This window comes from Manis pentadactyla, chromosome 9 (genome assembly GCF_030020395.1).
Source record: "Manis pentadactyla isolate mManPen7 chromosome 9, mManPen7.hap1, whole genome shotgun sequence".
NCBI classification, from domain to species: Eukaryota; Metazoa; Chordata; class Mammalia; order Pholidota; family Manidae; genus Manis; species Manis pentadactyla.
Genome location: NC_080027.1, coordinates 40,166,903 through 40,188,058, shown reverse-complemented (window position 1 = coordinate 40,188,058; position 21,156 = coordinate 40,166,903). Strand labels below are relative to the sequence as shown.

The 21,156-nt window shown below is 39.3% G+C and overlaps 1 protein-coding gene across 1 annotated transcript in view; it reads left to right on the top strand.

Annotated features, from left to right (window-relative positions):
* MRPL48 (mitochondrial ribosomal protein L48) overlaps positions 1-20,901 on the top strand; it is a 54,574-nt gene extending 33,673 nt beyond the window's left edge. The window contains exons 5-8 of the mRNA XM_057507230.1: positions 9,067-9,236; positions 17,517-17,619; positions 19,510-19,599; positions 20,601-20,901. Coding sequence (XP_057363213.1) covers positions 9,067-9,236; positions 17,517-17,619; positions 19,510-19,599; positions 20,601-20,675 — 438 coding nt within the window. The 3' untranslated portion in view covers positions 20,676-20,901. The remainder of the gene's footprint in view (positions 1-9,066; positions 9,237-17,516; positions 17,620-19,509; positions 19,600-20,600) is intronic.
* Positions 20,902-21,156: the final 255 nt, after the last annotated feature.

The following is a 21,156-nucleotide window of genomic DNA, read 5'->3' as shown; positions in this document are numbered from 1 at the left end:
TGCTATGGAGTTAATCTCCGCTGTTGCTGTGGGCGTGGCCTGGCTCTGGCAGCTACTCCAAAATGGTGGAGTCGCGTTGGAGCAGGAGCTGCTGGGAGGCTATTTATCTCCGTAAGGGGCCTCCCTGCTCCCTGCAGCCCAGGGGTTAGGGTGCCCAGAGATCCCGGATTCCCTACCTCTGGATTAAGTGACCCGCCCTGCCCCTTTAAGACTTCCAAAAAGCACCCGCCAAAACAAAACAACGACCACAAAAAAAAACAAGAAAAAAAATTTTTTTACTTAAAAAAAAAAAAATTTTTAATTAAAAAAAAAAAGGTGGTCGTTCGTTTTTCTTTATTCTCCGGTGGTAGCCTCAGGCCTCTGCTCACCGGTCTTTCTGCCCTGTTTCCCTAGTATTGGGGTCCCTGTCCCTTTAAGACTTCCAAAAAGCGCTCGCCAAAACAAAGCAGCAAAAAAGCAAAAAAAAAAAAAATGGTCGCGCGCTTTTCTTATGTCCTCTGTCGCCCAGCCTCCAGTGCCTGCTCACTGTTCTTGCTGCCCTGTTTTCCTAGTATCGAGGGCCCTGCGCTCTGGCCCGGATGGCTGGGGCTGGGTGTTCGGCAGTCCTGGGCTCCATCTCCCTCCCACTCTGCCTGCTCTTCTCCCGCCGGGAGCTGGGGGGAGGGGCGCTCGGCTCCCGCGGGGCCAGGGCTTGTATCTTACCCCCTTCGCGAGGCGCTGGGTTCTCTCAGGTGCGGATGTGGTCTGGATGTTGTCCTGTGTCCTCTGGTCTTTATTCTAGGAAGGGTTATTTTTGTTATATTTTCATAGATATATGTTGTTTTGGGAGGAGATTTCCGCTGCTCTACTCACGCCGCCATCTTCCGCCCCTCCTGCTCTTATTTTGTTGTAGAATACATAGATTAGCTCCCACAGTTACAAATCTGTGAGGAGACTATGAAACCATTTCCGGAAAAGTTAGATCAGAATCACTTTCTGATGACAGTCCTAGCTTCCTGAGAACAGAAAGATTGGTTTTGTCAGTCTAGTTTCTATAGGGCTAGACATGGATTGTAGGACTGGCTTAGGGAGAGTTGCTTTAAAACTAATATCCATGTTTTCCCTCCAGTCTATACCTCTTATAAGTTATTGAAAAGAAAACCATTGTTAAGCATCTACTATGTGCCAGGCACTGTGCTGAACACAGATGATGCTCAGGTGAATGGGACACAGTCTCTTCCTATAAAAAGCATACAGTGGGCTAGGAAAGATAGTGCACAAACATGTAACTAGTACACGTGCTAAGTGCCCTACTAGGGGAATTAACTAAACATCAAGAGAACAAAGATAAAGAAGCGATTCTCTCTGAAAGGGTCAGTGAAGGTGTTACTGAGTTCAGCTCAACAAACATTCTGAAGTGCCATCTGTATTCTTATACTGAGTATGTAAAGTGAACTGGCACTTCTTCAGGAGTATCCAGTTTCTTGGGGTAACTGGAAAACACTAGGGCTGTGAAGACCTGATTCTTAGCCTGTGCTATTGGAGCACCCTGATCTCCAGCCCACCAGAGTCTCATCTGCCTTGTCTGTCCTACAAAATTACATCACTTTTAGGCTTTTAGAGGGTTTCATATTTGATGTGAATAATAGTGATGATCCCTTTCTGCTTTCAAAATGCTTTCATATCCATTATCTCAGTGCCTCTCAAACCATACATATGCCCTTGGACACTGGTTATCCTAAAACTGAATGTCTCCTCAAGTTTAATAATGGCAGTCTTTCACCCTTTAGAAAGGCATTAAGTTAATGGGTAGAATTTTCTAAATTTCAAGTTTTTCTCCTGTTAGTTTTACTTGGTGAAACAAATATTAACAGAGAAATTCAGCAATCTTTTCTTATTTTTGAGATGCAGACACTAACATTTTTTTCTGCTAGTAATGTTGTTCTTGTATATGGGGAGAGTACATTGATGAGTATTTCATGGTGTTTCACAAAGAGAAATGTGATTTTTTAAGGCCCTCTGCAACCAAGAAATTTGAAGACCATGCCTTTTGATTCGCCAACTATCCTATGAGGTAGACAGGGTGGAAAAGCAAATTGATTGAGGAGCTATATATGGTTAGTGAATGACAGAACCAGAACCAGAATTCAATTCAGTTCATCTGAACAGTTCATATTGCTGGGCTCTAAAGCTTGAACAATGAATGAGACATAGTACCTTTTCATATGAATTAAGATAATAGTTTGGCTGCCATAATAAAACATCCACTTAAACAAGGTAACAGCTTATTTCTCTCTCAGATGAAAGTATAAGTACATATTCCAGCTTTTGGTTTTGCCACACTTATCATATGGCTTCTAGCTCATAGTTTTGAGATGGTTGCTCCTTCCTCAGCCCTCATGTGTACATTGCATCCAGCAGGAACAGCAAGGGAAAGTCGTGCCCATGAACTCATATCTATCCCATTGGCCAGAACTTTGTCACATGACCATACCACCACAGCAAAATTGGCTGGGAAATGTAATTTTTATTATGAATGGTCAGGTGCCCAGCTTAAGTCCAGCAATTCTGCTATTAAAGGAAAAAGAGGGAATAGATGCTGAGGAAACTGGCAGGCTCTGCACACGTTGCTTAAAGAGAAAGACAGAGATTAAGATAAGTGTTTTGGAATTAGGCAAACCTGAGTGAAAGATTCAGTTCTGATGCTTACTAGTCATGTGTCCTTGGGTATATTACTTTTCCAAATCAGTTTCCTTGGCTTTAAACAGGGAATTCTATACCCTAGTGTTGTTGTGAAAGTAAGTTAAATTTTAGGTACCTAGCACAGTGTCTGAAACAGAGAGCCTGAAAGTGGTAAAAATGATGATATAGCATTAGTTCCTCTTTTAATAATCCCATAGCACTCTATTTTCCTCACTCAAAACATGCATTTCCTTATAATTTATTGTTCTGTATATGCCTTTCCTGGTAAGACTTCAAGTTTCAGCAAGCAGAGACTATGGCTGTCTTATTTACCATCATAGCCCTTATGCTTACCCTGGTCTGGTGCATTACTAGTTGTCAGTAAATATTTGTTGATTAAATGAATACATGTGATTGATATTGGTGTATATGGAGGATGGAGTTGCTGTGGAAACACATAAGTGATATCTCACTGAGTCCAAGGAATCAGGAAAGGCTTCTTGGAAGAGCATGAGCTAAGTCTTAAACAATGAGTAGGAGTTGCTCACAGTAACGGTGTGGGGTGAAGAGCCAAAGGCAAGGAGGGGAAACATTCTGGGCAAAGGTGAGGGGGCACTGATCCTGGAGATACAGTGGGAATCTTTTAGCAGTTTGTTAATCCTGGAATCTAAGGTGAGCACTAGGGGATGAGGAAACGTGAGACCTGAGAAGTAACAGCTCCAGATCAATCTTTTTTAGAGATGCTATTTATTTATAACTGCTTTATTCCTTTTTGTATCTCTGCTCACTGCCCTTTCGGCTGTACCCACCCAGGGTGGTTGCTTTGGTTCCCCTCAGGTAGCTAATCAGCATGATACAGCAGGGTAGTTTGTGTTGAACTAGCCAAGGGAGGTGGGCTGCTCTTTACTATTAAATTTAGAGAATCTATTCTTTCATGTGTGTCTTTTCTCTCTCTGAACCATAAGTTTCTTGAGGGCTAGGACTGTGTTTTCTCTTTCTTTGGTGTCTTAGAGTTGTTGAATCAGCACTTTGCACACAGCAGGTGCTTAACAACTTTTTAATCCTGTAAAGTGTAATGAGAAGATACCAGAAGCATGCTTACCTGCAATTTATTTTTTATTTTTTTTTATTTTTTTATTTTTGCTATCATCAATCTACAATCACATAAAGAACACTATGTTTACCAGGCTCTCCCCCTCACCAAGTCCCCCTCAACCTGCAATTTATAGTAATAATAATGTCCTATCTGTGTACCTTACTTGATCTTTTTTAAAGATACCATTTATCAACCATTACTGCATAGCAGGTGCTGTTACTATTATGTCCCAGGCTTTAAAAGCATCATTGCATTTTGCTATGTTATACACAGTCTATTTTATTTAATCCTCAGATATCCTGTGGTTATTAAAGACCTTGTTTGAGGAATCTAAGCTCAGATTAAACAACTTGCCCAAATGGCTAGTCATTTCCAGAGCCAGTGTTTGAAGCCAGAATGGTCAGAATCCATCTGATATCTCTGCCATTTCCATTTCCTATGAATTCACTATGTGGAGCTTCACAAGAACCTTAGGTGTTACAGATGAAGAAACACACCTAGAGAGGTCACTCAGTATCATCTAGTGACTAAGCAGGCAGCATTTGATTATGAATTTATTTGGCTTCCATCTAAGTCTAGTGCTCTTTATACAGCTCCAGGCTGTGCCTCTGCCATCCCAGTCAGGGACAGGCTTTCTGTCGGTGTGCTTCTTAAATGTGGTACATTGAATTATAAACATAATCACTTGATTTCTATGCATCTTACCGCTCATTATGGGCTGTTTAGAGTACCATCACCAAATCATTCAGGTCCCTGGGTGTAAATTTTTAAATTTCCACCACGAGAATTTCTGGAAGCTAAATATGCTGTAGCATATCAGCCTTTTTATCTGAGGATTAGGGTAATACAATCCCCCCCAACTTTCCCACCGTGGAGAATGCCACCTATAGTGATAGGCAGACACTGTCACTTTCACAGAAGCTAGAGGAGAGAGCCTGGGCTCGGGACTACAAACCCAACTTCCAGCCATGGCTACACATAAATTGGTTGCCTTTGCTATTTCCTTATTATTGTAACCTTGAATAAATCATTTCCCCTTCCTGGGCCTCAACTTCCCCTTTGTGTAAAATTAGAGAGAGAAGGAAGGAAAGACTAAATTATCTCTAAGACCCCTTCCAGCTATAGCAGCCCGTGATGCTAATCAACAACTTTCTCTCTTTGCTTTTTTCCCAGAAAAGTTTCCCAGTAACCTTGGGCACTAATGTGCCTTCACAGGACCTCAGTTTCTGTCTGTAAAATAAGGATAATAATGAGGACATTTCTGTACAAACTGGTTTAGCAATTTGCCCTATGGCCCATTTGCGGGATCATAGTGCACTCTTATAGGGAGCTGAGCATGGCCACCCTGGGTTATCACACAGTGAATCCATGTCACTCACAAGAGTGCCAAAGTTTGATGGTCCATGTTCCCTGCCATCTTTCTGCTAGACTCCCTTCCTTTCCTTTCTGGCTTTCCAGTGACTGTCAGGTGGCCTTCCCAAGACACAGCTCTAGTCATGTACATCTCTTGCATAGATATCTTTAATAACTCCCCACGAAAGCTATGAAGGACTGAATTCAGGCAGTAAGAATACAAAGGAGGGGATGGATGTGAGGAAGATTATGCAGGTAAAATTATAGGAATTGGTGATGGATATTGTATGTAGTCAAGTTCTTCCTGGCTACCTTGTGCCCTGGCTCAGAACTGAAATACAGCGTTGCAATGGGCTCCTGATTGTGTGGATCAGTCTGGACATATTTAAGCCAACATAGAAAAGCAAGTGAGATGTCCAGAGGGATACTGGAATCAGCTTGCTTCCTTGCTTGCTTGCTTTTGAAGAGCCATGGCATTTCCCCCTTGATAAGAAAAACCTTCCAAGTCTTCAGAGAAGCTCCTCTCTCTGCTGGAAATTTTCAAGCCCTCCCCTTTGTATTCCCATGTTAGCATTCTTCACAGCTCTGACTGCAGTGCTTCCTGCCACAATGAGAAGTCTGGATCACTGCATTTGGCCACGAGCGTGGAGGGCTCTGAAGAGAGAGCCAAGCCTCTGCTCCCTGATGGTTGGTCTCTAGAGGCTGGCTTGTCACTCATAGCAAAGTCTAGGACCCTAGGGTGGCCACCACTGTTAAGAACTTCAGTAATCTGGAGGCTGCAGTGGAAAAATCCCTGCATTGGGGGTCAGGAGGTGTGGGTATTAGTTCCTAGGATCTCTCCTGTCTGGCCTTGTGACTCTGGGGGACATTAGTCTCTCTGGGCTTCATATTCTTCCCCTACAAAGATGAAGAACCAGGACAAAATCATCTCTCAAGTGCTGTCCTGTTCTAAAATTCTAAAATAGTGATTCATTGCATGTTCTTTCTCTGCTAGGCCCTGTGCTAGATATGAGGAGTATAACAATGAAAATAGTAATCAAAGTTAATATTTATTAAATGTTTAATTCTGTGCCACAAAGCTATTAACCACTTTACATACAGTGTTTTGTTCAGTTCTCTGAACATCCCTGTGGGAGCAGTTCTGTCATCAGTATTACAAGCAGTATGAAAGGAGCATTTCTTGGTCCTCCCCCTGCTTCCTTAGATTGACCTGGAGACCAGTAATGTGAGAGAACCATTCCAGGTGTTCTGCAAGGAACAGCTCTGCTGTGGCAGCCACAGGCTATGGTCTGTTAGATGGGGGTGACTTAAGACATGTAAATAGAAGTAGATTTTCCCCCCTTTTTCTTAAAAAACCATTTCTACCAAATCCCAAGCCTTATTATAAATCTCTAGTGTAGCATTGGCTCCAGGGGAGACAGATAGCCCAAAGGAAGAGAATAAAGAGTACAGAGGCAGATCCACATATCTATGGACACATGTGACAAAGATGATGCTCAGTGCAATGCTGCTGGGTCAGTTGGATTGGATGATCATATGAAAAAAAATGGCTTTTGGCTTCTGTTAAAAAAACATGACTCTTGACTCCTGTGGAAAAAAATGACTTTTGATTCCTATTTCACACCATATACAAAAATCTCTTAAAAATGGATTGTTTATCTAAGTGTAATATTAAAATAGTCAAAGAAGACAACATATGAGAATATCTTCATGATCTTAAGGTAGACAAATATTTCTTAAGCAGGATATAAAAATCATTATAACCATTAAATAAAGAAGGAGTAAATTTAATTACATTAAAAATAAGAACTTATGTTCATCAAAATGTATCATTAAGGTGAAAAGGGAAGCTTCAGAGAGGGAGAGATAGTTGGGACATGTATATTTAACAAAGGATCATGTCTAGAATATAGAAAGAACCTCCACAAATCAATAAGAGAAAGGCAGACAACCCAATCTAAAAAGTGGGCAATATATTTGAATAGCATGTTATAAAAAAGTGGCCAGTGAACATATTGGAAGGTGCTCAGGCTCAACAGATATAACGGAAATGCAGGTTAAGACCCCAGTTCATTACCACTTCATACCAACCAGATTGGCTAAAACAAACAAACCAAAAAACCTGACTATACTAAGTTTTGTTAAGTATTGGCAAGAATGTAGAGCAGTCAGAACTTTCATTCACTCTGGTGGGAGTCTAAATTGGAAAGGACTTTGTAAAACTGAGAGTACAGCACTTATTATTAAAGATGAACATATGCATACTCTATAACTCAGTAGTTCAGGTTCTAGGTCTATCCCCAGCAGAAATGAATACATATTTTCACTGCAAGATACATACAGGAACATCATAGCAGCACTATTCATAATGACTGGAAACAACCCAAATTCCACCAAAAATAAAAAGGACAAATACATTGTAGCATATTTACATAATAGACACTAGAACAATGAGAAGAAAAGTCTGGTTCACCTAATTAATACATGATGAATCTTACATAATGAACGAAAAAAGCTAGACACAAAAGAGAAGATAGAATATCATTCCATTTCATAAATTTCAAAAATAGGCAAAATCACATTACAGGTTTAGAGGTCAGAATAGTGATTACCAATTTGGGGGCAGGAGACTTTTGGGGAGTTTTTATGGTCTGTTTCTTATTCAGGTTATACAGGTATTTTTACTTTGTGAAAACTCATTGAGCTGTGTATTTATGCACTTTTTCAGTATATTATATTGCAGTAAAATTTTTACTATTTTTTTTGAAATACAGTAGATTTTAAGATTTTAGTTTTGAATTGACAAAAGATTCACCTTATTAAAAATGCAAAAAAATATAGAAGCAAAATAGTTAAAAAGTCTCCTTTCCACCTCTCTCCCCAGTCATCCAGTTCTGTCACAGGCAGCCAGTGATACTATATTTTGTGCATCTTTCCAGAGATTTGTTTTTTGGAACTACAAACAAATACGTATTTTATACACACACACACACACCCCTATTATTTTTATATAGATGGCATACCTACCCTTTTAATATGTAGACAATATTATGAACACATCCTACAGTTTACTTTTTATCATTTTGAAGACTTTTCCATATCAGTTACATGAAGAAGTTCCTTATTCCTTCTTATATCTTCATAATGTACTATTGTGTGGATGTTCCATGATTTATTTAACAAGGCCCCCTCTTGATAGTTATTTAGGTTAGGTTATTTCTAGTTGAGAAGCTTTCTTAACCCTCATCTATGTTGTGTTAAATATCTATTTTCCCAGGCCTCCTTTTAACTTTTTATAGGAGCTTGCATAAGTTTCTATGGAATAGAGCAATACTTTATATGAAAAGGAAAACTAGAAGTAAAATAATTTTTCTACTTAGCAATTCTTAAAAGTAAGACTGTCTAAATAATTGCAGAATTTCAAAGTAAGCGAGGAGGGCTGGGAGAGAACTAATGCTGAGTTTCCTTGCAATTGATTTCTTTAAGGTTCTGATGAAAGCTAAGGAAAGCTAAGGATTCTCTCAGAAAAATGTGCACACATGTAAAACTTTGTATATAAATTTTGGGATCTCTAGACACTCTGAAATTCCTCTATGGGTTCTAGATTAAGAAGCTGTTATCCGGTATAACCCCATCAATGTAAAATTTGAGAATCTTGAAGGCCAGAGATGGGAGATGAGTCTCAAAACAAGTTAATTGCAGAAAACAGTTGCTTGTCTTCATGTTGAAGTACTGCTAGCATTATTCCCTCTCTTCACTGGGTGATGTCACAGCACAGACTGGCAAGGGAAGCTGCTCTTTTCTTCCCAGAAGAACTTCAGTTTGTAGATAGGGAAAATAGAAAAATGGTAAATTTATTTGAGACATTGATTTTTTAAAAATATCAAGATGGTATAATTAAAATTTCTTGTATAATACTTCGGTTTATTTTCTTTTTCTTTTTGTTTTCTGTTCAGTCCAAGAAGAAGAGGGGAAAAGTGGAAGTGAGGTCCATTAATTTGGGGACAGATTATGAATACGGGGTTTTAAACATTCACCTGACTGCATATGACATGGCCCTGACAGAGAGTTATGCTCAGTATGTTCATAACCTCTGCAACCATCTCTCCATTAAAGTCGAGGAAAGGTATGAAGGATGCCTTTGCATGGGATGTTCTTGGTGTGGGTAGCATGCTCAAAAATAGGTTGTGTTGCGATTGTAATTGATGTTTTGAGATATAACTTACATACACTAAAATGTAGTTACCATCTGTCATCACACAGTTATTACAATGCTCTTGAGTATGTTCCCTATGCTGGACTTTTCATTCCCATGCCTTATTTTATAACTGGAAGTTTGTATCTCTTTATCCATCTACCTGTTTTGCTTATCACACAACTCCCTTCCCCTCTGGCAACCACCAATTTGTTCTCTGTATTTATGAGTCTGTTTCTGGGTTTTTGTTTGTTTGTTTTGTTTTTTTATTTCACATAAAAATGAAATCATATGGTATTTGTCCTCTGTCTGATTTATTTCACTTAGTATATGGCAAAATTTCATTCTTTTTCTGGCTGTGTAATATTCCATTGTGTATATACACAGTATCTTCTTTATCTGTTCATTCATTGATAGACCCTTAGGTTGCTTCCATATCTTGGCTATTGCAAATAATGCTGCAGTGAATATGGGGGTGCATATATCTATTTGAATTAGTGTTTTTGTTTTTTTCAGGTAAATACGGAGATGTGGAATTACTGATCATATGGCATTTCTATTTATAATTTCTGGAGGAAACTTCACACAGTTTTCCATAATGGCTACACTAATTTACATTCCCACCAACAGCATCTGAAGGGTTCCTTTTCTTCACATCCTCGCAAACACTTGTTATTTCTTGTTTTTGCCATTCTGACTGGTGTGAGGTGATATCTCATTGTGGGTTTTTAAAATTTTATTATGTTTTTATTTTGGAGTCATTAATGTACAATTACATGAGCAACATTATGGTTACTAGACTCCCCCCATCATCAAGTCCCCACCACACACCCCATTACAGTCACTGTCCATCAGCATAGTAAGATACTATAGAATCACTACTTGTCTTCTCTGTGTTGTACAGCCCTCCCCATGCCCCCTCCTACATTATGTCTGTTAATTGTAATGTCCCTTTATCCCCCTTGTCCCTCCCTTCCCACCCACCCTCCCCAGTCCCTTTCCCTTTGGTAACTGTTAGTCCATTCTTGGGTTCTGTGAGTCTGCTGTTGTTTTGTTCCTTCAGTTTTTTTCTTTGTTCTTATACTCCACATATGAGTGAAATCATTTGATACTTGTCTTTTTCAGCCTGGCTTATTTCACTGAGCATAATACCCTCTAGCTCCATCATGTTTTTAATGGTAGGATTTGTTTTCTTCTTATGGCTGAATAGTATTCCATTGTGTATATGTACCACATCTTCTTTATCCATTCATCTACTAATGGACACTTTGGTTCCTTCCATTTCTTGGCTGTTGTAAACAGTGCTGTGATAAACATAGGAGTGCATATGTCTTTTTCAACCTGGGCTCCTGCATTGTTAAGTTCCTAGGAGTGGAATTCCTGGGTCAAATGGTATTTCTATTTTTAGTTTTTTGAGGAACCTCCATACTGCTTTCCACAATGGTTGAACTAATTTACATTCCCACTAGCAGTGTAGTAGGGGTCCCCTTTCTCCACATCCTTGCCAACATTTGTTGTTGTTTGTCTTTTGGATGGTGGCCATGGTTACTGGTGCGAGGTGATAGCTCATTGTGGTTTTAATTTGCATTTCTCTGATGATTAACAATGTGGAACATCTTTTCATGTGCTTGTTGGCCATCTGAATTTCTTCTTTAGAGAAGTGTCTGTTCAGATCCTCTGCCCATTTGATAATCGGACTTTTTGCTTTTTGTTTGTTGAGGTGCATGAGCTCTTTATATATTTTGGATGTCAAACCTTTATTGGATATGTCATTTATGAAATATATTCTCCGATACTGTAGGATGTCTTTTTGTTCTATTGATGGTGTCCTTTGCTGTACATAAGCTTTTCAGCTTGATCTCATTGTGGTTTTGATTTGCATATCCCTGGTGATTAGTGATCTTGAGCATCTTTTCATGTGTCTCTTGGCCTTCTGTATATCTTCTTTGGAAAAGTGTCTATTCAAGTCCTCTGCCCATTTTTTAATCAAGTTATTTTTTTAATGTTATGTTGTGTAAGTTCTTTATATATTTTGAATATTAACCCCTTACCAGAAGCATCATCTGCAAATATCTTCTCCCATTCAGTAGGCTTCCTTTTCATTTTTTAAGTTAGGCTTATTGAGATATAATTTACATTCAATAAAATTCACCCTTTTAGTGAATAATTTCTATGAGTTTTAACAAATGCACATAGTAGGGTAAATACCATCATAATCAATATATAGAACATTTCCATCATCCCAGGAAGTTCCCTCCTGCCTTTGTAATCAATCCTTTCCCCACTCCAGTTCCTGGCAACTACTAATCTATTTTCTGTCCGTATAGTTTTGCCTTTTCCAGGGTGTCATGTGAGTGGAATCATACAGTATTTTTCCTTTTGAGTCTCGCTTCTTTCAGTTAGGATAATGTATTTGAGATTCATCCATTTGTTGCCAATATTAAGTAGGCAATTCCTTTTTGTTGCTGATTAGCATTTCTTTGAAGGGATGTGTGTTTGTCCATTCAGCTGCTGAAGGGCATTTGTGTTTCCAGTTTTTGGCAATTATAAGTAAAGCCACTATAAACGTGTACAAGTTTTTGTGAGAACATAAGTTTTCATTTTTCTAGGAGTGTGATTTCAGGTCAGATGATATTTATGTTTAATTTTGTAAGAAACTATCAAAGTGTTATTCCAAGTGGCTGTACTATTTTCTTTCTCATCAGGATGAGTTTCAGTTGCTACACATCTCAAGTTTCTTTTTCTAAATTAATTTTTTTAAGTGAGCTGATTTAAAGAAAAATATTTAATCATTGTTTGGGTGGCTTGCCATTGTGGCAAGGTAATACACAGTATATGTGGATATGGCAAAAAATTATACTTTAGTACTCATTAGATATTAGTGTATTCCCATTTTACAGATGAGGGAACCAAGGTGCAGAAAGGCCAGAAGTCACAGAACCAGAGAGTTGCCTGGATTTATTCCAGTTCTGCCTGACTCCAGTATTTTAAATTATATAGGATGTATTTTTAAATATAGCTGCTCTTTTCAGCACTTGACATAACTTTTTCATGTCATTAGTGCTCTGGGCTCTAATGTAATCTATTCATGTGTCAGGTCCCTTTCTCACTAACTAGATGGGGACTGTGTTCTTTATTTTTTCAGAACCTAGCATAAGGCCTGCCTCATGGAGGACATTAAGCCATTGTTGAAAGAATGACAAGTTCTTGAATATGTATGATTGCCAACCCAGTTGTATACATTTCCAAAGTTTAATGAAAGTGCTTTGAATTAATTAATTACAAAACTGTTGATTGAGCCTCTTCTTGCTATGTGTTAAGCATTGTTCTAGACATTCTGCCTGGAGGATACTAAAGTGAATGTCCCTGATTTCAGGGTGTGTATGTGTATGTGTATATATATATATATACACACTCAGAATAACTATAACATAATGTGCAAGGTGGTAAGTGGAAGATTAAGTGCAAGGAGGCAGAGTAGAATAATAATTCAGAGTAATGTTTCTCAAAGTACCACTCCCTGAAGATACCAGAAGCTTATGCCAAAATGTATGTTAATGCTTTATTTCCTTCATCAAGAAAGTCTTGTTATTGAAAAAAAAAGTTGGCTGAATTAATAGTGTGTTTAGTGACTGTTGCATGCTTCTTATCTTGTCATAGACTGATAAGCAGTTTGCTCACCAGCAGCTTATCTGTGGACCACACTTTGAGTAATAAATGGTTAAAAGTACATATTCTGGATTCAGATTCTAGTTCTACCAGTTATTGTCAATATAACCTTGGGAAATTTTGAACCTTACTTTTCTCATCTATATATAATGAGGATGATAATTTTCTTATTTCTTGAGTTCTGGAAATTAAATAAGGTAGTATATGATATCACTTAGTAGAGGACTGGCACATTGTGAACACTCATTAAATAATGTTATTGTTATTAATAGGAAAGAGAATTTTTTTAACTGGCAGGGATTTGGGGTGCTTTTCAGAGGCAGTGGTGGCAAAGAGGCATTAATGCCATCTACATAATGTCATCATACTTATAGGGACTCAACTTCCTGAAATAGTGTTTTAAATTTTCAGAACTTTTTAAAAAGATGCTGTTTAAAAAAACCCAGCTGTGAAAAGTTCTGGCTGCATTTGAGTAAAGGCAGGAAGGCAGGAGCATTTGTTGAGCACCAACTATCACCCAGCCCCTCTGCTGAGAACTTTTTTGTATGTTAGTTAATTCAGACAAACACCTTGCACATTGTGAATCAAAGCACTGACTCCACAGCCAGACTGCCTGGGTTTTATTCTTGCTCTGCTGCATTTTTAGTGTGTGATATTGGGTAGTTTACTTAACCTCTTTGTATCTTGATTTCCTTATCTGTAAAATGGAGTTAATAAAAATACCTACCTAAAAAGGCTACAGTGAACATTGAGGGAGTTAATATATTTAAGGTGCTTACAACTGTTGGCTGCTATTATTATTATCATTATTGTTGATTATTATTAATCGAGGCTTGCCTATAGTTATACATCTAATAAGTGGCAAGGTCTGGATTTCAATCCACTTATTTTTTTCTCTAAATTCTCAGTTCCTTCTAACTGGTTCTCGTTATAGCTTTCAATGTGATCTTTCTAGAATCAAAGTATAATCATACCACCCCCATGCTTAAAATCATCATTCCATGGCTTCCCATTCCTTTAGGATCAAAATTAAAATTCTTCACATTGCTTGTTCTATGCTCCATGGCCTGGGCTTGCCTCTCTTACCTTAATACCTACTTCCCTTTCCCTCTGTCTCCCAATCACACTGGCTTTGTTTTTCTGTCTTCCCATCTCAGAACCTTTGCCTATGTTCTCCAAAGCTTAGAATACTCTTTTTTCTTTCACCTAACTAACCCCTGATTTTTTCTTAGGTTTCATCTTTAATGTCATTTCTTCAGAGAACCTCATTAAGTTAGGTCCTTATGTTATATAGTTAGAAGTAAAGGTTATATAACTTCTCTTTCATAGCGCTCATTCCTTGCCCTTGTAATTACCTGGTTATTGGCCTTCCTTATTAGACTCTAAGATCTCTAAGGCAAGGACTGTTTCTGTTTTCGTCAGCAGTTTAACCCTAAGACCTTGCCTAACACCTGACACACAGTAGGCCCTGAATAGAATAGGTGATGTCGTTGACTTGGATTGAGTTCCAGTAGGCATGAGCACGATTCCTGGAACAGTAGAGTGAATGATATGCTGCTTTTTGCCACTTTCTTGGCTCTTTGTTCCAAATGGCACAGAGCATAAAGAGATGTTTGTTTTCAGCAACTCACTTCTCTGCATTGATTGAGGTTTCAGACCTTTGTTATCGTTAGGCATTCTCATTGCCCAGCTTTCCGGAGAGGAAATGATTTTCTTTTCTTTTGGTTTTCAATTCATCATGATCCATTTTTCCTCTGGGAGTTGGGGGTAGGGCCCTGACCTTGAGATGGAATTGGACAGGAGCAGCGTGCTGGCTTTTGTTCTATAAATGGCTTGCGTTGCTGCAGCGGCAGCTCACCCAGGAGAGGAGAGGAAGAGGCCTCGCCTGCAAGTCCCTTAATCTGCCTGCTCCCTTGCGGAGCAGCTGCCCAGAGAGGTGAAAATCTAACTCATCTGGGAGCAGCTTCTAAGCCTGCAGCTGATCCAGCCCCTGCACTCTATGGAAAATAAAAGCGTCCATCACTCAGCAGCACTCTCTGCAAGGCTACCCTTCCCTGTTGTTGTTTTTTTTCCTATAGTCCACTTACATTGTTTGAAATGGAGGTATAACTTATATATAGTACAGTTCACAGGCTCTAAGTTCCCTAGCACCCTAGCAGGCTCCTTTGTGTTCCACCTAAAGGTAGCATTATTTTGTCATATTAGGTTGACTCTTCAAATTGAGTTATTTCATTTTTTCCCTTCTGATTTTACTATCTGGTCATCCAAGTAATGTTTACTGCAGAAAATTTGTAAAATATAGGAAAGTGTAGACACTAAAGAAAAACTACCTATACTTGTACTGTACAAAGGCCTGTTCTACTTTGAAATGACCAGAGTTTCCAGTATTTCTTTGTCAAACTATGTCTGGTTTTTCTGTTCTCTCTGCAGGCCTCTCACGCCTCCTTGTCTTTGTAGATAATTGCTGCACTTTTAGGAATGCCCTTCAGGCAAACACCTATATGTTCATTCTTTACATCTTCATAAAGCACTGCCTCACCTGTGAAGCTATCCCTGAACCCCTCTTTTTTTTCCCTCTCCTGCCTATAGTATTTGGTGCATACCTATTATTGTCTCTGTCTTATAATAGTGAAAACATTTGTGTCCTTATCTGTCTCTCTAAAACTCTTAGCTAGCTCCTTTAAAGTGCGGACTGCATATTGTCCACTGGAGTGCCTTGGACAGAATAGGCTCTCAGTAAATGTTTGCTGAATTAATGAATGAATGAATGAATAAACAAATCAATGAAATCTTGCTAAAGTAAGTGTTGAATAAATTGCATGCTCAGGGACAGGAATGGACAACTACCACTTCGGTGAGTCAGTCTCATCTGCAGAATGTCAAAATGGAAAAATAGCATTTTAGAGTGCTTTTTACTTACCTGAAGACTTTTACATAGTTATTTTATTCATCTTTTATAATAAGTCTATGAATGTGTCCTTATTATAGGGAAGTTGTTACCAAACCTGAATTAGAATAAGAAATCAGAAATTGTGCTTAAAAATGAGAGAAAATTTATTTAGGGAGGCTATCTTGAAGAGTTTACAATACCTTAACATTTTTTTTTTTAATTCAGGTATCATTGATACACAATCTTACAAAGGTTTCACATGAGCAACATTGTGGTTTTCACATTCACCCATGTTATCAAGTCCCCGTCCCCACCCCATTACAGTTACTGTCAATCAGTGTAATAAGATGCTATAGAGTCATTACTTGTCTTCTCCGTGCTGTACTTCCTTCCCTGTGATCTATTTATATTGTGATTGCTAATTATAATGCCCCTTAATCCCATTCTCCCTCCCTCTCCATCCACCCTCCCCAACCTCTTCTCTTTGGTAACCACTAGTCCCTTCTTGGAGTCTGTGAGTCTGCTGCTGTTTCATTCCTTCAGTTTTTGCTTTGTTGTTATACTCCACAAATGAGTGAAATCATTTGGTGCAATACCTAACATTTACTCACTATTTATAAGAGCAAGGGAACTGGCATTTCTAGACACAGTATGCCAGGCAAATTACGTATGTAATTGCATATAATCATTGCAGTAATCCTATGAACTAGGTGGTATTATCCTAATTTTATAGCTGGAGAATCTGAGACTCAGAGAGCTGAATTAATTTTTCCAAGGTCAAATAGTTAATAAATGGAAGAGCCAACATTTAAGTCCAGGACTGACTGTCCTGTCTCTAATCTATTTTCCATTATACCAAACTTCCTTTTGTACAGGTCCCTCTGTAGAGGGCCATGCCCCCTGCTATTGATTAATGAAGCTTTGTGAGGCATGAAAATTCAGGAATTCTACTGTAGTTGTTATTTTTCCATTTGTCTTCAATGTTTGACAAACTTTTGATGAACACAACACTAATAACATATTTTTGTGTAGCCATCCGTCTTATCTCATCACCATACCTCATCCTCACAACAGTCTAACAGATACAGGCCTACATTGTAATTCCCTTTATACATGAAGAAACTGAGACCCAGAGGAGAAAGTGACTTGCCTTAGTAAATACTGCTAATGAGTGGCAGGGCCAAAATTTGACCCCCTAGTCCAGTGTTCTTTTCACTGCAGCATATAGATGTGTTAAAACTGGTTATGCTCACTAGCATAGATGCTACAACAGTAGTTCTTAACCTAGGAACATTTAACAATGTCTGAAGATAATTTTGATTGTCACCACTTGGGGGTTTCTATTGGCATCTGGTAGGTAGAGGTTATGGATACATAGGCCAGCTCCTCACAACAAAGAATTATCTGATCTAAATTTTCAATAGTGCTGAGGTTGAAAAATCCTGCTCTAAAACAGTTGTGTTTCATGCCTCATTTCTCTGGGAGTTTAGAGACTTCTGGAGGAGAGGATCTGGTTATTTTTCCCTGGCAGCAGATAAGCAGCCCTAGATTCCAGGAGCTACTGCGTGCAGTAGTAGCAATACTCAGGGACTACCCTGATTGAGGTGGTAGTGCTCAGCGAGCCCTCCCCACAGAGACTCTTCTTCCCACAGTTATGCGATGCCCACCAAAACAGTGGAAGTGTTGCAGCTACAGGACCAAGGCAGAAAAATGTCCCTGGACTCAGTTCTTTCCACCCATGAGCGAGTGGTTCAGGTAGGCACTACGGGAGAAACTTGAAATGTATTTGCTTCTCCTGGTTCTTCTCTCTGTTTTTTCTCTTCCTACCATGCCCTTCTCTTCCTCTTGCCTGCCTCCTGAATGATGATGTTCTCCAGGGTTCAGTTCTTGATCCCTCCATCTCTCCATATAATACCTTCCCTCTATGCAGTCTCATCCATTCTTCTGACCTCAGTGACCATGCTTGTATACTGATAGCCACTATGGATATATCTCCAGTTCTGATCTCTGAGGAGCCTCTAACCTGATATCCAGTTGTTTACTGGACTTCTCCACTGGGCTAGTCCTTAGGTGTCCTATACTACATGTATATAAAACTAATCTCAGTGGAACTGATGTTCCTCTTTTTCCATAATCCTCCCTACCTTTGATCCTAATGCCTGACCCATCTTTGCCCTCTGATATCCATTCATTCACGAAGCACTATAGCTTCTATCCTTAAAAATCTTTCAGATCCATCCACTTTGCTTTACCCTTATAGCAGTATGATCATGTGATTTCCCTGCTTTAAACCTGTCAGTGGCTTCCCTTTCGCTCTGGCAGTGACTTTTTGCTGTAGAGACAGATGGTGACAACCACTCCACCATGAGGATGCCCAGAGTTATTAAAAATTCATACTTAACATAACCCCCCTTTTAATAACAGCTTTATTGAGAGTTTTATTCATATACAATTTATCCATTTGAAGTTGTACAATCAAATGGTTTTAGTATATTCACAGAGTTATGCAACAATCCATTTTAGAGTATTTTCACTACCCAAAAAAGAAACTCTTTACTTGTTTGCATTCAATCCTCTTTCCCCATCCCCCCAGCTTCTGGAGACCATTAATCTATTTCTGCCTCTATGGTTTTACCTCTTCTGGACATTTCATTTAAATGGAATTGTGCAATATGTGGCCTTTTATGTCTGGCTTCTATCACTTAGCATAATGTTTTCAAAGTTCACCTATGTTGTAGCATGTTTTAGTACTTTATTCCTTTTTATTGCCAAGTAATATTCCAATGTATGGATATCACCCCTTTTTGATCCACTCAAGAAACATATCAGCAAGGGAATGAGAGAAATGTTAAGGTACTAACACCTTATGCTAATTTTAAAAATAGTTAAAGTATTTACAAGCTTTGGTTTTCTACATATTATCAGAAATAAATTGAGATGCATCTTATAACAAATCTAACTTGACACTGAGGTCCATAGGATGAAGTGAACTCTTTAGATTAAATCCTAAGTGCCTTCGTCATTCTCCTCCTGCTTTTCTGCTTCATACCCCATTCATTCCAGCCACACATGGAAATAGTTTTAATTCTCTAGTACTATGCTATGCCTCCACATTTTACTAAATATTGTGTCCTTTGCCTTGAAAATCCCCCACACTACTGTTGAATTCTGTTTGCTACTGTTTTTCTTCAAGTCTCCACCCAGATATTACCTCTTTGGAAGCTTTCTTTGACCTCTCCTGATTAAGTTAGGTACATGCTTCTTTTGTGGGTTCCTGCAGCCCCCTGTATGCCCTTCCACCACATATCTAATCCACCTCTGGATTCTCAGCATAGGGTCTGACATTAGATCCTGGTCTATGTGGGTAAAACTGAGTTGAATCAGAAAGTCATCCTGGACTTGATAATCTTATGACATCTGTTGCTTCCAGGCTCCTGGTCATAGATATTGGCTGTGACCGTCTCAGCTAGCAGACACTTTCACAGATGGCAAGAGAAATCCTGGGCTCTGAAACCAGCTCTGGGTGTTAATCCTCCATGCAAGCACCCTGTAGCTCTGCTGGAGCTGACACTTGACCCATGCCATGTCTGTGTGACCACCTGGCTTTCAATGCCCTCTCTTACAGCATCTTCTTTCCTTTTGCAGATCAGTGGTTTGAGTGCCACATTTGCAGAGATTTTCTTGGAAATAATCCAAAGCAATCTTCCTGAAGGAGTCAGATTGTCAGTGAAGGAGGTAGGTGCTTGTTTGAGAAGAGGCTCCTTGGTGGCCCACCTGTGCTCAAAATATAGGGAAAATCTACACTACCTGGCTTTAAAAATAACAGAGATGTGGATAATTTAGCCCAGACAATAATCAGGAAGGGAGTGCAGCTGGTTACCAAGTGTGATCATTATTCTGACTCTTCCAATGCATTAGAGATGATGGACCACAGGAGCTGAACTCCATCACAGCATCCTGATTTTAGGGGTGAGCCTGTTATACCCCAAAATTCTCTCCCTTCAGGCAGTTGTGTGGCAGAAAGAACATGATTTAAGATCACATACAGTATAATTAATCACAACACAAAGAAGGAAATGTACTTTAGAGTGACATTTCTTGGATCTTCAAGGTTTGACTGTAGCCTGAGTGAATATATTCAATAAAGAATGCCAGCCAGAAGGAAGTCTGGCATGGAAAACTTGGAAAATATTAGGAACTTTAGCTTAAATACTGAGTATTTGGGTCCAGTTGCCAAGGTGGTCCTTACTATGACATAGATACATTGGGTCATTTTAGGGTGGTGTCATCCAGATCCCCTATTCCGAGTCCACGTTATTAGGCCTCTTGTTACTTGAGTTTCACATAGATCCATATATAGGAGCTTGTCAGACTATCTTGAAATATTCCAGTCCCTTTGTCTGTTATTTCCTATTGTAAGTGGATAATTTGGGCATTCTCTCTGTTTTTGAAAAGTGTTCCTATTGTAATTATAGCATCTTGACATTAGTTCTTCATATGTCTATCTTCTCTCACCAGACTATTAGTTCAGTGAAGGCAGGGAGGAAGTCCAGTTCAACTTTAAATCCCTGATACCTAACAGAAGTCTTGTACATAGTAGATACTCAGTAAATGTTAGTTGAATCTGCATCATTTTCTACCAACCGGGCTGATGATCCTACTGTGATGCTGTGCCTGTCTGAGTGACTGAACACTCTGCAGTAATTCCCACTTAACTTTCTTCTTCTTCTCCTCAGCATACTGAAGAAGACTTCAAGGGGAGGTTCAAAGCTCGGCCAGAACTGGAAGAACTGCTGGCCAGGTTGAACTAGCTCATGGCAGACCCCTTCATGCTGTGGCACTGGTGATATTGAGTGCCAAGGGGAATAGCATCCTGGGTGGTCAGAGTTAAGCAGGAGACCCTGACCCTTAGATATCATCACTGCCAGTCCCCACAGCCAGGAATGCCTTCTCTCCTCTGTGGAGCCTTGCCAGTTGTCACCACTTTCCTATGAGCCAACCCTAGGTATCCTCCTAAAAATAAAAATCTGCTGCTGATGGGTGTTTGTATGTGCAGTCTCTCCATCCTGTGGAGTATCTTTAATTAAGGGATTCTGTTTCTCTTTGCCTGATTGTCTTGCCAATGGGTTTCAGCCCCAGGCAAGTGGACTATGGATTCAATGTGACCAAAGAAATGACAGTAGAATGTTCTTGGGGTGAAAGGGTTATACCCAACTTTATTTCTATGGTGGCAGGTCAGTCACTAGAACCCCGTCCACTCAGAGTGAGTCTGCATGCAGTAAGATGGTCTCT